General features: G+C 43.3%; 4 protein-coding genes across 4 annotated transcripts in view; 1 reads left to right on the top strand and 3 right to left on the bottom strand.

Moving 5' to 3' along the window:
• Nucleotides 1-376, top strand: part of AFF4 (ALF transcription elongation factor 4) — a 56,639-nt gene extending 56,263 nt beyond the window's left edge. The window contains exon 22 of the mRNA XM_080397768.1: nucleotides 143-376. Within this exon, the coding sequence (XP_080253894.1) occupies nucleotides 143-255 (113 nt within the window). The 3' untranslated portion in view covers nucleotides 256-376. The remainder of the gene's footprint in view (nucleotides 1-142) is intronic.
• A 150-nt stretch (nucleotides 377-526) lies between these two features.
• LEAP2 (liver enriched antimicrobial peptide 2) lies at nucleotides 527-6,251 on the bottom strand. The gene is made up of 3 exons (XM_080397807.1): nucleotides 2,169-6,251; nucleotides 1,634-1,764; nucleotides 527-695 (listed from the first exon to the last, which is right to left on the bottom strand). The coding sequence occupies exons 1-3, from the start codon at nucleotides 2,223-2,225 to the stop codon at nucleotides 659-661; spliced, it is 225 nt and encodes a 74-aa protein (XP_080253933.1). The 5' UTR covers nucleotides 2,226-6,251; the 3' UTR covers nucleotides 527-658.
• Nucleotides 6,252-6,389: 138 nt separating this feature from the next.
• Nucleotides 6,390-7,039, bottom strand: UQCRQ (ubiquinol-cytochrome c reductase complex III subunit VII). Its single transcript, XM_080397804.1, has 2 exons — nucleotides 6,820-7,039; nucleotides 6,390-6,607 (listed from the first exon to the last, which is right to left on the bottom strand). Exons 1-2 carry the CDS (start codon nucleotides 6,971-6,973, stop codon nucleotides 6,513-6,515), a joined length of 249 nt encoding a protein of 82 aa, XP_080253930.1. The 5' UTR covers nucleotides 6,974-7,039; the 3' UTR covers nucleotides 6,390-6,512.
• A 1,198-nt stretch (nucleotides 7,040-8,237) lies between these two features.
• Nucleotides 8,238-12,674, bottom strand: GDF9 (growth differentiation factor 9; the record flags this gene model as incomplete). Its single annotated transcript, XM_080397806.1, has 2 exons — nucleotides 8,238-10,238; nucleotides 12,110-12,674. 2 exons carry the CDS (start codon nucleotides 12,672-12,674, stop codon nucleotides 9,286-9,288), a joined length of 1,518 nt encoding a protein of 505 aa, XP_080253932.1. The 3' UTR covers nucleotides 8,238-9,285.
• Nucleotides 12,675-15,291: the final 2,617 nt, after the last annotated feature.

Below are 15,291 nucleotides of genomic sequence, written 5' to 3'. Positions count from 1 at the left end.
AAAGTCAGTCTAGAACATTTAAGTAGATTAGATCAGAAGTAATTAAAAGTAAATACTTTTCCTTCCAGTTATCACTGGATATGTTTGGGATATTGAAAATGCTATCAGTATTATCTGTTTGTTTGCTCCCTCTTTCTAACAGGCCTTATCTGGGGTACTGATAAGAGTCCAGCTGTTGAGACTAGAATGAGACGGAAGCGTGATCTGCTTTGTACGCTCGCCAGGTTGAAGGATAAATGTCTGAAGTCCTCCTAAGCACCTCTACTTGAGATGCCAGCTGTGGAATCGCCACACACTTTGCTCTCAGGATAGAAGGAAAACCATGGTTTGCTGAATATAAATTTTTAATTCACACCTTAAAAAAAAAACAAACAACTGAAGAGAACCATTACAACAAAACAAAATGAACTCGAGGTGCAGAGTCCTTTTATTGAGCTCGGCCAGAGAGGCATCCTGAAGTATGTGCCGCAAAGGTACAGCCTTGGTAGGAAATGCTCTCAAGTTCTTTGAAGTCCTTTTATCAGTTCGTATGACAGAAATGTTAAATATACTTATTGCTGGATTCACTGTCCTAGATTTTGAACAGTTAATAAATATTTCACAAGTGAGCGGGGCACTGTTAGCAGTAACGGTGATGAATGTTCTTCATCGTGACAGGTCACTCTGAGGCTGTTGTAAGGAAACAGCGGTTCCTCCTGGAAAACAGAAGATGGTCGGGCACTGCCAGCTCGGGCTGTCAGCTGCGCAGGGCTCAGACATAAATCCTTAGCAGTGCTCCTCTCACCCAGCTGTTACAGCACTGCTGGTATTCAGCTTGTGTAGCTGTTACATTGTATTTATCTCTTTAACTCTCTTTGGTTTATCTTGATTAATTTTGTGTTCTTTGCTTTACGTAACAACTCCAAAATGCATCTCACCCAGGGCTATACATTCAGGCTGCAGTGTAGAAATGATACAGGACTGAAATCCCTTTCTGTCTGTATCCTCCTGCAGCCGCTGTTACAGCTCACCTCTGTTAATCAGTAGAACCTGTTACATTTATGTATAGTAGAAAATGGGTATCTTCTACCCTCTCTCTATTTGCTTTCTGGTACCTGTACAGCAGGTGCCACAGAAAATTGCCCTTCGGTCACTAAGTAGGAATTTTAATCAGTTGGACAATTTGCTTATGTCTCATGTTCATGAGAACTAACTGTCTTTTGATATTTTAGTTGTCTTTTAAAGGATGAGCTTAAGTAATCAGCTTAAAGGGATTCATTTAGGGTAACGTACAGCTTTTAATTAATACATGCTTGAAAGTGAACAATATTGGCTTTAAGAAGAATTAATTGTAAGGTCTCTAAGCAATTATCTAATCTGTCTAGAATCTTATGTTCTTTTTTGAAGAGACGGGTTATGTGGGGTCGCAGTGAAAGAGCTGAGGCTCGCAGTCAAGGGCACTTGGACTCTGCTCTGTTTGCATTGCTTACAAAAGAAGTCTATATCTATTGCCCCATCCCTATTCCTGGTATCTCTTTTTTAATGGACAGAATTAATTCTGTATCTCGTTTGGCTGAGAGTAGGTGGGAACTTCCCCCACATAATATATTGTATTAAGTGTCACTGAGCCCAGATGTTGATCAGGATTAGTTACCTGCACAGCATTGTAATGCATTCGCTGTTATCCCTGCACGAGGCTCCAACGGGTCTTAGGGAGACTCCTCTCCAGAAAGGTGTCATCCGCCTCTGCCGTGGCTGTCGGTGGTGCAGGGAAGCGCAGTGTGTCTGAAACAGAGTTGTAGAGGGACTGTCAGCAGCTGTAAGCAGTTGGTCATTCTGATGTGGAGGTCAATAGTCTTAATTTTAAGTGAAGAACTTGAAATCTTTCTTACTTTCAGATCATAGCATGCTCTATCGAAGTCAAGTTGCTTGTGTCCTAACCCCAAAGAAGTAAGAAGTACAAAATATAATGGTTTTAATCTTCTTGGGAGGGAAGGCAGAATTACTTGCTAAGTTACGCCTCGGAATCACCCAGTATTCCCTAGGCAGTCTTTTTTGTGATGGTGAATCCTCTAAAAGAGCACTACTGTCACCTCTAGCTCCTGCCAGTTATTCTTATTCATGCAAATCCTAACAGTTGCTATTAACTACCATTTTAATTAACACTTTAAATAGTTCTCTCTTTTTACCTGGCTGAGCAGCAGTGAGCAGAGCAAAAGGACCGCCGTCACTTTCCACCAGCACATCTTCCCAGTGTGAGCTGTCACTTCGGCTGCAGGACCAGCCTTGGGCAGAGGAGGTAGGGAGAGCCCCAAACAGAACTTCCCAAGCTTCGGCTAGATTTTTATAGACTGCACTCTCTTATCTGCATCAGCTGTCAGTCATTACAGGACCAAAGTTCATTTCAGAGCAAGAGGGGATTACAAAGTTAGCATCTGCTGGAGCGATCTGGTTCAAGGCCCGTCTTGTCTAGCTAATGATTTACTCTTCTTCCACTTGTACTTTGTCTGGGCAGCTTACCCCTTGTGCCAACTGTTCCCTTTTTTAAAACCTAGCTAACATGTTACCAGAACTTCATGGTGTCTTTGCAAGAAAAAAGGTGGCCAGTCCAAAGTCTGGAAAAAATCAAAAAAGCCGTGACCTTATTTAGCTTCTGTGACAGTCAGTGTGTGCAGCATTGAGCCTGTCAGCTGTGGGTACATATTGCCTTACCAAGCTTATCTGAAGCAGAGAATGATGCTTTTGATTCTGCTTCTCGTTCCTGGTACATGAAAGAATCACAGGGAAGTTACTTAACCTTCCTTCCCGCCGCACACACTGTACCCAAAAAGTGGTTGTAATGCTTTTCAGATGGATTTTGGAATGTAAAAAGAATGTTATAATTGATAAATAAGAGACCTCTTCTTCCAGGGATGCTAATGTGTAGATAAAGATAATAATCTCTGGATAGCTAATCCCAAAAGTAGATGAGACTGCTGCAAGGGTTTTCTGGAGCTGAGTTGCTCCATGTGACAAGACTATGGCTTTTTTAGATGAACTGTCTCTGCTGTAGTCTGCCTCCGTCCCTCGCAGCGTAACTCACACTTAGCCTTCTAAACGGTGCCAACAACTGTTGATGTGGATGGGCAGTTTGTGTATAAGAGGAATCTTAATTTTTTTGTATCATGAAATGAGATGCAGCAGCCTGGAGAAAAGAACGTTTAAGAAGAACTGTCTGTTACCTCATCTTTTCTATAATCTTCTCAGTTTACAAATGTTGGGACAAGTGGGAGAAGCGTACGTCTGATATTACCAGTCTGTAAATGGACCTTACTGGTACCTGCTGCTGCTCCTGCTCTGTGAGATCTTGTGCATCTGGCTCCCACATCCATCCCATGTATGCCGAATCTGTCTGGTACAAGATTTTTGAGATTGAAGAGTACCATAAAGAGAATACCAGCTTGGTTGTGTCAAGTGTGTGCAGGGTTTGGAGCACGCTATGTTTTAAGTCACTTCAAGTAGGAAGGTACTGTATGAAATAGTGAGCTGTGTTTTAGCTAAATTGTACATACAAATCTGGACGTAATAGGCTACTGCTTCCTGTGATTGCTTCATATGGAGGCATAAGTGCCAGCGTGGAAGGCAAGTTACTTAGATTAAGATAATGCCATGTTGTTAGGTTTCTGTCCACAGATGACTACCCATTAGCCCAAACTTCACTGGGATTAAATAAATACCCTTCCTAGCATATTGTCTGCAACCTTTATTGGAAAATTTGTTCCTTTCCTTGGGTTTTTACACTCCTTCCTCTGCCATGTTTGTCTTGCTTCCCTGGGAAGAGGCATCAAAACCCTTCATTTTCACCTTCCTGGCTCTTGGGAAGGGAAGGAAATGGGACAGTAAATCATGGCACATCAAAGAGCCAAACTTCGAAGTTTCTTTTACCTTTGGCTGTGAATTTCTCAGTTGTTTTTCCCATTTCTTTATGTGCATCTGAGTTCTAATTTCTGCTGTTTCCAGTAGGCACTGATATAGAACACAGAAAGGAAAGCAAGAGGCAGCAGCGATAGGCTTGACTTCATGTGTGGAGCACAGGATTTGAAATGACAGCTCTTTCACTTCTGACAGCACTGCCCTCTGCAAGTCGTCATTTCTTAGCTTTTTTGGCTAGGTAAGTCTAGTACCTTGTGCAGCACATCAAACTTGTGTGTCCTGGGTTACTAATAGCACCAGTGTATCCCTTTCAGACAGAAGTCTGTTTACTCTGTGCAAAACACAGGGGGAAAAAAAGAATAAAATGGAACCAATTGTTTCCATCTCTGCAAGTCTAGCATGCCAGTAAAAACCCACAGCAAAGATGCAGGTTGTAACAAAACAAAAAGACACAAGATGCTGCTCTGTTGCCACTTTTAACATTTACCAAATGGAGAACAGAAATGATAAGACTGAAAAATTTTCAGCCACCTTGTTCAGATTCTGAAATGCCCAGGGGCTGGCCTGGCAATGCCAGACATCCAGCGGCAGCCATCCCTGCTGGTAGCAGTTCTGCAGCTGGCTCCCTGCCAGGCGGGTGGCAGGGCCGGAGGACGGCTGGGCAGCGTTGCGCCAGGCCGGTGGCAGAGCAAAGGGCGAGGAGACCCTGCCTGCCCGCGCCTGGCTGCTGACGCTGCAGCGGGGCTGAGCCGCTGCTGCAGCACTGGCTGGGTGCGCTGCCTGGGGTGCAGGTCACCGGCTGTGAGGAAGCTGCTGCGCTGTTTACAGTTGTCTAGCAGCTGGTTCAGGCACGGTTCAGCTGTCTGTGAACAAGGGCAGAGACCTCGGGAGAGAGACCAAGAGGAGCTACTCGCCTTCGGCAGAGCTGGTGACTCAAAATGCGGTGGAAAAACAAGCGTTTAGTGAAGCTACCGATGTTGAAGTTCACATGCACTATTGTTTAGGCTGCCCATCAGCTGCTGTGGGTGCTTTTGGAGCCTACATAAGCAGGCCGCCAGTAAGGCTTTGAATAAAGTCTGACTCCAGATGTCTTTCCCAGCTCTTGCAATTATAGTAGCCACTTGGTTGCTCTCTGCTTGCCTAAGCTGCCTAGAAAATACCAACAAACTGAAATGCAGAGTTAAATTTAAGCACAGAATATTTTTGGCACAACTTGCAGCGCTGGATGATTTGTATTACTCCTGCTTATGCCAACCTCAGACCGTACTGGGAGTAAACACAAGAGCAGAAGGAACAGCCTTAAGACTGAGCTTAGTGTGCTTTTAAAAACATGTGCTAAGAGCCCTAAAAAAGCATTCAGCTCTAAAAATTGCATACCCCTCAACTTCCTGCAGCGAGAGACTGAGCATCCTTGTCCTCCAGACAGCCCAGCCTTGAGCACACTGAGAAACTTAACACAGGGAAACATCCCTCCTGCCCTGCGGATCAGACTCTCAGTACCAGCTACAGGAAGAGCACAATGGAGAGATCAATGTGTTGCTTTGCATGGGGCATAAGCTTGAGACAGTCAGCTGGATGAAAGGGACAAAAAAAAAGGATAAAGGAACCAGCCCAGTGTTCTGGAGTTTGAAGAATGAAGCTTGTTTGTATACTGAAGAGCCACAGCATGAGTTTCTTTGTCACATACTTAAGTAGCTTTATTACTAGCATTTGTTTTTAAGTAACACTCAGGTATTCAACAGTCTTGTTTCTCCTGGTAGTTTCCAAGAAGCTTCTAATCCAGCCTATTAACGCTATCAGGTATCAGAGTTGCAGTTAATCATCCAAATAGCATTAGTTAGTATAGAATCACAGAACAGCTCAGGCTGGAAGGGACCCTGAAAGATTGTCCGGTCCAGCCTTTTGTGGGAAGGTACCCCAGATGAGGTTAGCTGGCACCCTGTACTTGAAAACCTCCAGCTGGGGCCTCCCACCACATCCCTGGGGAGGTTATTCCAGTAACTGATTATTCCCACAGCAAGAAGAACTCCTTTCTTACACTGTAATGAAACCTTTCCCGGTGCAGCTTGTACCTGTTGCCCTTTGTCTTCTGCACAGGTCTCCTTGTGAAAAGTGAGCCTGTGTACAGAAGTCAAGGTCCCCATTCAGTCCTGAGCCATCAGCCAGCTCAGGCAGTTCTGGTCAATACCAAATCAGGTGGACTATTTGTTTTTCACAGATCTCGAGGCCAGAGTGGAAAGAAGTGGCCAGTGATGGAACGACAAATGCAGCAACGAGCTGTTATTTCATACCATCTCCAGCTGAAGGCAGTCCTCACTACACCAGTCGTACTGACAAATGTTCAAAGGAATGGTAGTCACAAAGGCTGAAAATGCTCTAAGATAAAAATATCTGAACATACAGAACTTTAGCCTGATTATCTCCCTGTACAGAGTGATCCAGACAGGGACTTGATCCCGCTCACCTGAACCATCTCAAGACACAGACTTCACACAAAGTCATGGAGCAAAGTTAAAGTTTATTCGACAAGACTTATCTCCCTTTTAATACCCTTCCAGTCATGTGAACAAGCTTAGCAACACCGAGCTGATAATACAGCGAGGTAAGTCTCATTAACTTCATTACTGGTCATTTTCATAGTCAGCGGGGTTCTTCCTCTTCAGTCGCTCAAACTCTTGTGTTCCCCAGGAATACAAGAGGTAGCCTCCCACAAAGGCTGCAAAGGAAAGGGGACACTCAGAAGTCGCCCTGCAATACACACGCCCCAGAGCAGCTTCAGCCACCGCGCCTGTGACGAGGCAGCGTTACACAAGGCCCCCGGTGCAGAGGCGCCAGCCCCGCGCTCCCCCATCCCCAAGCTGCCGGTGCTGCGGGGAAATACCCGGGAGCTCGGCCCGGGCCGCGCCTGAGCCGCCCCCTGCTACTCACGGGGCGCCACCTTGAAGACCTGGGAGCTGAAGCGGCGCCAGATGTTGGGCAGCCCGTGCGAGAGGACGTTGGGGAAGGCTCGCTGCTCGAAAGGCGACAGGCTGTAGGTGATGACATGGCGAACCCGCGCCAGGTTACCGAAGTGAAGGCCCATGGCGCCCCGGTGTCACCTTCCTCAGCGGGGCTGCAGCCGCCGCCTCCCCCGGAAGCGGATCCTCCGCGGCCGCTTCCGCTTCCGGCGGCCGCGCCGCCTCACGCCCCCGCGGGGGGGCCGGGCCGCTGCCGCTGGCCCTCTGAAATCACAGTTTATATACGAGAGCTGCCACCGTTTAGTCCTGGCGATTAGATTATTAATCGAGGGCGAGTCGGCAGCGCCTCGCTGGGCGGGGGGCGCCTCACGGGCGCGTGTCCGCAGCCTCTCGGTGCCGAGCAGGAGCTGCTCAGCCGGCAAGGCCGCGTGTCTGCGGCGCTCCCGTTCCCTGCCTCTGCAGCAAGAGGGCTTGAATATTAACGTTATTATTAGAGTGCGTATTGCTGCAGGCTAAAGGTGCTGTAGCAGCACAAAGCTGCCTTGGAGAACATGGTCTCAACCCTTAACCTGTTGCTGAGGTTACATATTTCTGAAGCTGCTTGTAGCTGACCCAAAACCATGGTTTCTTTAGCTTGACTTCAGCACTTTGTCTTAAATAGGGTTTTCCATTTGCGTCAAGGAAGGAATTACGAAAGAATTCACTTTATTTCCCTTCTTGGCAGCTCGGTGAAGCTGAATTCCCACTGTTTGAAAGGGATTACTGTGAACAGCGCCACATTAGGCAATTTGAATTAAACCTATCAAACATAGCGTTGGCCACAGGCTGGGATGTTTTTTGTTTGACATTGAGATATTTGTATTTATTTCAAATGAACCTTCAATTAGAGCCAGAACAAGCACAGACTTTAGTTCAATGGTTCCAGGCTAATGCAAGCTTCACTTAGGAACTTAATTTTTAAAGCAGCTGTATGACAGTTAGCCGGATGGCACTGCACCTCCATGGAGCAATTCAGACTTTGAGAAGCATCATAGCAACACTGACCGGTTGGCAAATGAGCAGGTGAACCATAGTCACAGTACAGGAAAACCACACGGCGTCCCCTGGGGTGGATCCTTTCCCTGCCAGGCTGAACTCCCAGCCCCAGGCCAAGCCCTGGGGAGCCAGGATCTAAGGCAGGGTCTGGTTAGGTGGTTTAATTGTAGAAAGTTAAGGCATTTATGTATCAATGCATTAGCAAGTCATCATTTTAAGGGCTAATCTTAAGTTTTAAAAGATTGCGCTGCTCCACATCCTTTTATTGAAAAAAAACCCAAACAACCCCAAACAAACAGACAAACCACAAAACCACACCCTATGAAAGCTGGGCTTTTTTTTTGTGCACTAGCTTGGGTCCCCAGTGTGAAACCACCATTTTTGACACAACTCTTAAAATTAGAAAAGTTTAGGAGAAAATAAATTGATCATAGTAAAAATCTGGTTTGGAAACATCTAGCATTAAGGCGCCATTACCTACAATTTTATTGCCAGAGGAAGTGAGGTTATGTCCCCACACTTTCAGACTACTAAACCAATTTAATAGCATTTAAATAAACTATTTTAAAAATGGGCTTCTAAAGCCCTTTCTTATTTTTTTTTATGCTGACAACATTGAACATTTCATAATTCAGAAGCAAGTGGTGGTGTAGTACCACCTGTAGAATCCTGTGCCCATGAACAGCTTGTGCTTTGTTCTTGAACTAGATCAAGCCTTTCCATTTTTAACAGCTCACCCACAAGCTGTGCCAGTTCTTACTCAAATAGTTCAGTTACTTAAGTTTTCACAAGTTACGACACAGCCATCCTTCAATTCTTACCACTCTTCACTGAGAAAGCCCAAAGAGTGGGGCAGAAGAAAAGCAAGAAGCAACCTTGTAACTTTTTTACAGAGCTGTGAGGAAGAGTTGTCTTCTTGCTTGGGGGAACTGGAAACATGGTAGGGAAAAAGAATGAAAACCTGAGAAAGTAATTCTAACATGAACAACTTTCTTCTCTTCCTAGACACTTGCTGGAAACTTCATGCAAAAGGTGTCTTTATCTAGAGGAAGACTATCAGGCGTTGAATATAAGTGGTATGCATGATAGACATTTATTTATCTAAATTTATAACAAAGCAGCTTAAAATAGACATCTGGTAGTTGAAACCTCTTCCACATTTTAAATGCAAAATTATTCCAATAAAAAGATTTTAAATTTAATTTCACATTCTAGAAAGGCTGAGTGGCTACAAAAATAAGTGCTATGATGTAAACACCTTCTACTAACTCCATGCTAAATCATAACCGATTTTATAGAGCTATTAGAATTTCACAAACACTACTCTGTTGATTATAGCTACAGATACTTTGAGAATACAAAAATTACCAAAACCAGAGTAAAACCAAGCAGGATTCACCCACTACCGACAAGTGCACTTTGTAGCTATCATATCTTCATACTCTTTGTAGACTATGGAGCCATCAGGCTCTATGGTCAGGACACTCAGTGGGCTGTATTCCGCAGGAACACAGGAGGGCCTTGGAACAGATGAGTCCAGTTTCTCATATATTATGTTCTGCACCATTGTGTGCACTGGAGAGCCGTAACGATGCCCGACGACCCTTGGGCAGTCACCTTTGCAATACTGAGGGCTGTACCGGTGTGGTGCTATAATCCATTTGTCCCATTTTAGTTGGCTAAAACTTAGACGGAAGTTGTGAAGCTCACACTCATTTTGAGGGAACAGAAACTGTTTGAAATATTCACTCAAATTGTAAGGTGGAGTTGCTGGCGCTTCTTTCAGGCTCTCATCTCTTCGCTGTCGAGAGGCCCTTTTACCCTGTGAATTCTCTTTTCCTTTGTCACCTGTAACATCAACAAGCGGATTGTTCCTTTGCCTGGGCCGCACTGGGTTTTTCCTTCTGTGTCTAAGTGAGTTCCACCTGTGATAAGCTTGTTCACTGGTATCATTCAGATAAAGAAGAAGAGAAGGGGGAACCAGTGCCATATTAATGGCATTTTCCAGTTTAGTGTTCTGTTGTGGATCACCCATCAGACAAGTGAAGTTCACAGCCATATGAATATTCCTCCTGTTAGTGGCAATTAGAGGCTGGAGAAAAGAAGTCACATCAATCTCAACCCACTTGCGTTTTCTAACTTCAAAGTGCAGGCTAAAAGCTATAGAGTGTGAAATGCTGGGACATATTTGGCTGGAAAAATCATGCTCCTTAACAGATAAATGGCACATGCATGTAGTGGAAGAAGAAACAGGAACTGACGTGTCAAAGGTATAAAGCAAGACAGACTTGAGTAAGTGCTCCAAGGCAGTAACACGATCCAGGTTGAAGAGTAAATCCGCTGAGTGAACATCTCCTGAGAAGGGAAACAAAATCTTGTAGAGTTACCGCATCTTATTTTTTCACCTAGACATAAATAACAGCCATGTAGCAGGTAAGTAGAAATAATTCAGCAGCAGCAGAAACCAGCTTAGTTGCCCTCCCTTACTTTTATTGTATGGAACTTCTACTTTGGTCAGGGACAGAAGATGTAAAAGTCAAGTGGCAACAAAACCAAGAAACCATGATGAAGAGTTATTAGGATTCGTTTCATTAAAAAAAAACAAACTACAGGGGGAAGTTAGCAGTTGTCTTTTCAGCACTGGTATGGGGAAACAGAAACTAGATTATACAAGTCATGAAATGAAATAGCTAGTTTTAAAGTGAGTGCTTTCAGAGCTTTTTAGCATTAACTGGTTATTCTTCCTTATATTTTTCCTATTTAAATCTTTTGACCAGCAGCTGCCAGCAAGTCTGAATAATAGCAAGGCAGAAAGTTATTTATTAGCACTACTAAAAAAATATTATCATTCTTTCATGCACATCACTTTGCTTCTCTCACAAAGCAGGACCAGAATTTCCAAGTTATTCTGAAAGCACATTTGTCTCATTAATCTCTACTGTAAGATACACTGCTCTTATCTTTTCCCCCACAATGTTAAAATTTTTCTGGCATTCTTTCAGTTTGCTCCAGTTTCCATCTTGCTTTGAGACTGATAAACCCACTTCCCGGCCTGTTTTCCAGATGTGGACATAGCATGTGTTTAATATATTGCTTTTTTACTACTCACCACTGTATTTTTTCTGTAAATAAGAAACTGTTCTTTTTTGACCACTAATGCATTAAGCGATCTCTTCAGACTTACATAGGCCAAAATAATAAGCAATCAAACGAGGGCTCTGTAGACCCTGCTAAACTTTTTATTTCCTACATTAATTAATTTTTCTAAAATCATGAATCTGAATATCCTCGATAATTGTAGGAAATTGATTCAGATTCAGGCTGCTGCTTTAATTACTACCACATTTAGAATATATAATCACAAGATTAACTGTTAATTCTGAGTATGTTTCTGAATCAGTAGATTATACTATGCCAGGAAAATATAGTCATAAACATAGCTTGGTTATTTTATTTTTCCATAGCGAATACCTCTTAACTGAACCTCAGTCTCAAAGTGCTGTTACTGTGCACAGGTATGATGTTTGTGTTTAGAGTTATTTGTCTTTCTAAGTGAACAAAAATCCAAGTCAGAAGAACTCGGATCACTTGTCAGCAGTCGCATAAACAGAATTAAAGGCTGAGGATTTCTAGCTGCTGTTGGTGTGGCCAGCCCACATTCAAGAAAGCCATGAAAGCATGGTAAGTTACCAAGTACCCAGCCACCCTGGATTTTCAGCCCTGAGCCTGACTTACAAGTAATTCTACTCTTCCCTTCAGGATAGTCACAAATTCGGGTTGTGATTCTTCCCCAGCAAACATACAAAGCAAGGGGAAGAGTCATCTGGCAATAGGAGTCTGGGAATTTGTTGTCTCATTACAGTGCTATGTTTTTATTCCCTTGAAAAACACAAAACCAAGATGGGCAGTAGAAGGAAACATGGGTTTTTTTTTCCTATTTTCTCACTTAGAAGTGATTATCATTTTCTGTGACTCGTGATGAGTCAGCCTGAAACATCAGCATCATCTTGAACATAGTACCATTTGTGTGGCATCTATGTCATTCAAGGAGAATGCCATTCAAGGAGAAGTAGGTTATGAAAAACTCCTACAGTTTAAGAGAGAAGTTATCAGGATTAAAACAGCAACACATCTAAAGAAATACGGTATTTTTCTATTACACTGCAAGCACAGAACACATGGAAAACCCCCATTTAACCTTGGCAACTCAGTCTCTGCACACCTACCTTTCATGAGGTCCCTGTGGTGGTGCTTGCATTCAGAACATGGAGTGAAAAGTCGAACAGTGTTATAGATGTGGCTTTTGTTAACCTTTGGGATTCCCTCCTTCGTAGCAGACATCTTATATAGCCTTTTCATGTACCGAAGGGCTCTGGAATCTGGCTGTAGCCTGGTGGCCTCGCTTTCCCAGTTCTGATGTCCCCGGTCAGACAGCACCTTGAGAAGAGGAGGCAGGAGAGCATATCCACGTCTCACACCTTTTGGCAGCTGCAGCAATGGATTTGGCTCACTGGCGGTATCCTCAGGGACTACCAGTATCCCAGAGGTCTTGTCAGAGACTACACTACCCCTAGAGTGGGGGGAACACTGGATGCTAGAAGAAAGCCAATGAAAACAGCAATAGAAGCAAACACAAATTCTCCAAGTACTCTCCATGTTCGTTAGGGCTACAGCCAAAAAAAAAAAAATGCCTCCCCTAAAATATTCAAGGGGGGGAGGGGAGGGGGGAAAGAGTACTGGAGCCCCATCACTTATATATGTTGCAGCTGTGGAATGGGAGGGAAGTTTCATTCTGATTAGAAACCAAAGAGAAAGATCTGCAGCTGGCTACTGAAACCATATGCCTGTTTGCATTTAGGCTACAGCCTTTGCCTATGAAAGTATATTATAAACAAAATCCTTATTCAGAGAGTTAACCGTTTTCACGTGGTAAACAACAAAACAAGAGCGCCAGCCTCCAGAGGGAGCTGGGGAGACAAGCTGGTATTGGCTAGTCTAAGTCCCTGTTTATTTGCAGAAATCTATAGAGCTAAATATTATTGCTTTTAGCAATAGTACACTAATGAAAAAAGAAAGAAACATTTCATTTTCTGTTAACGTGTTTCTCACATTTCATGTCTCTGTAGACAGTAATATCCACTTGAGAGAGAGGTAGCTGTGACTATAGTACCATCAGATTTGTTTTCATTCCAGCACGCAGCACATGTTTAGCTCAGGTAAGGAAAAAGCAGAGTGCTTTTTCAGTCAGTATCAGATCTCTGTGGAGTGTGCTCCAAAAGACTCCAAACAGCGTAATATTGACTGCATCAAAAATACCCAGAAACTCTTGTAGCTGAGCATAACTAAAAGGATGGGGAGGTTAGTCTTATTTAATTAGGAAAATATGGGCTGGGGTGGGGAAATCTGTTTTCATGACAGTTGTTTTTAATTAGACCTATGCTATTGGTAATCTAGTGAAATGTCACCCATAATCCAATTTACACATCTTAAGGCTTCTGAGTAAGGATTGCTTGTTTGGAGAGTGTTTGATTAACTTACAAAAATGGCAGTGTGGCATTCTTTGATTTGGAGTGGAAGGTTAATTCCAGTAACAACCTAGAATATGAAACAATATAACTTTTTTGCAAGATTTCTCAAAGTTGATTTGATCAGAATGAGAGTGGGATACTGTCACTTCTAAGATCAGCTATGTTTAAACTGTGATTAATAAGGTGATCTGTACTTTGATTAGTTTTAAAAATATATCCTTCGGTCAGGCTTGCTCGCACCGAACAAGCTCATCTTCTCTCTCCCTTCTGGGTTTGAATTAGTCCCACTTCACATGAGTTTCCATCAAATGCAACTATAGTTTCTGCTGTTCCATGGCCACTTAAGCTGCCCTCTAACCCTACCCTCTTCCACAAACCAAATGTGCATTCCTGCTCTCTCCTTTGCACTTGTTTTTGATGTTACTAAATCTTGTGGTGGGTCCAGCCAGGGAGCTGAAATGGTAGGAAAATAATCCAACAAAAAGTGAATATTTGCTTTACCTTGCTGAAACCACAGGACTGCTAAGAAAAACTAAGCCTATCTTGAATAATTCAGGGATCAACAGGACATGAGTGGTACTTGTGGATGCTAAAGGCAGAGCGAATCCTGAACTATTATTCCATACGGTGAGTGCCGAAATAATCTTACATATCCTTATATATATACTGCACTGAAGAGGGTATTGTTAAATATGTAGCTTTGGAAAATTGTATTGAAGTAGAATGAAAAGGTCATGAAACAGGTGGAAGGACACAGAGATTTTTAACTGCAGATTTAAACCTAGCCCTGACTAGAGATACCCCCTCTTTTGCGTAATCTAGTGGCCTGACCGTAAAACTCATCCACATTTATTAGCTGTCTTGTTGGAAACGTAAGTGGAGAAGTCAAAGTCCCAATATATCCGACTTGAACCGATGTATCAGGCACTTTCACTGACTGTAATGACAGGGAGAAACCTAGTACAAACTGCCTCATGCTCTGTTGGCCAAGGCTGGGAGCTGCTGTAGTGATGGCTGGAGGGCCATCAACACAACTGCTTCTCATCTCATCCTCAGGCATAATGCCGATTAGCATCCTGTGGTGCTTTGGTGTAGAAGAAATTTAGATCTTGTTTATTTTTCTTCATCCTGGTGTCCAACTCAGTTAGAGGCTGTGGAGGCTTTCAAAGGATCTTACAGCTAAGTTTTCACACTTTTAGCAACTTGTTGGTCTAGACCTGTGGAAATGTTGTCATTTGACAACAAATGTGGTCAGTTGATTAGACTGTGGCATGCTGACTCCTCAACCCTTTAGGAAATGTGATCGTTTTCAGTGCATAAATAGGAGCTAATACACTCTGAGACTGGCTGTAGCAGTGCAAGGATTCTTAATGTTACTGAAGCCTTAGAGTCTTCCCATGAATGTATTTATAACTTTAGGCAGTTCTTCAGCAGGTTCTAATAAACTAGACTTCCTTTGCTCTGCAGTAGCCTGTAATAAAGAGGGACAAACCTGGAATTTATGTTGCCGTTGATTTTTTGCTGTGAAACCCAGCTCCTCTGAACAGATTACTGATCCAGGACAGTCACAACAATCCCTACATGCAGAACTGAAGCCAAGCCACTTGCGGAGGAGTCAGGAGCTGGGGGAGGGAACGAACGAGAAAAGAGAGAGCCCTGTAAGCCACACTCACTGCCCAAGCCAGTTTATCATCCCAACTGTGATTTTTTACTGGATTTCAGGTTTCTTAATGCTTGGACACATTTGCTGAAGAGTTATAAATTGCAGCTATATTTGAGTGAAGATTCTGGCATACTACAGTTGTAGGTAGTTCCAAATACATGTGCATAAACATTTCAGATATTAAAGAACTGTTTAGTAAAACATAATATCCAGGGAG

This window comes from Falco punctatus (assembly GCF_963210335.1).
Source record: "Falco punctatus genome assembly, chromosome: 8".
Lineage (NCBI taxonomy): Eukaryota > Metazoa > Chordata > Aves > Falconiformes > Falconidae > Falco > Falco punctatus.
This window is presented reverse-complemented; position numbering and strand designations above follow the sequence as displayed.

Coding starts and splice junctions, on each gene's coding strand:
- UQCRQ (XM_080397804.1), bottom strand. CDS start 6,973: ATGGGCCTTCACTTCGGTAACCTGGCGCGGGTTCGCCATGTCATCACC. Junction 6,608..6,819: donor GGTCTTCAAGGTGGCGCCCC/GTGAGTAGCAGG, acceptor TTTCCTTTGCAG/CCTTTGTGGGAGGCTACCTC.
- LEAP2 (XM_080397807.1), bottom strand. CDS start 2,225: ATGTGCTGGTGGAAAGTGACGGCGGTCCTTTTGCTCTGCTCACTGCTG. Junction 1,765..2,168: donor GCTCACTGCTGCTCAGCCAG/GTAAAAAGAGAG, acceptor ACTCTGTTTCAG/ACACACTGCGCTTCCCTGCA. Junction 696..1,633: donor TGCATTACAATGCTGTGCAG/GTAACTAATCCT, acceptor TCTGTTTTCCAG/GAGGAACCGCTGTTTCCTTA.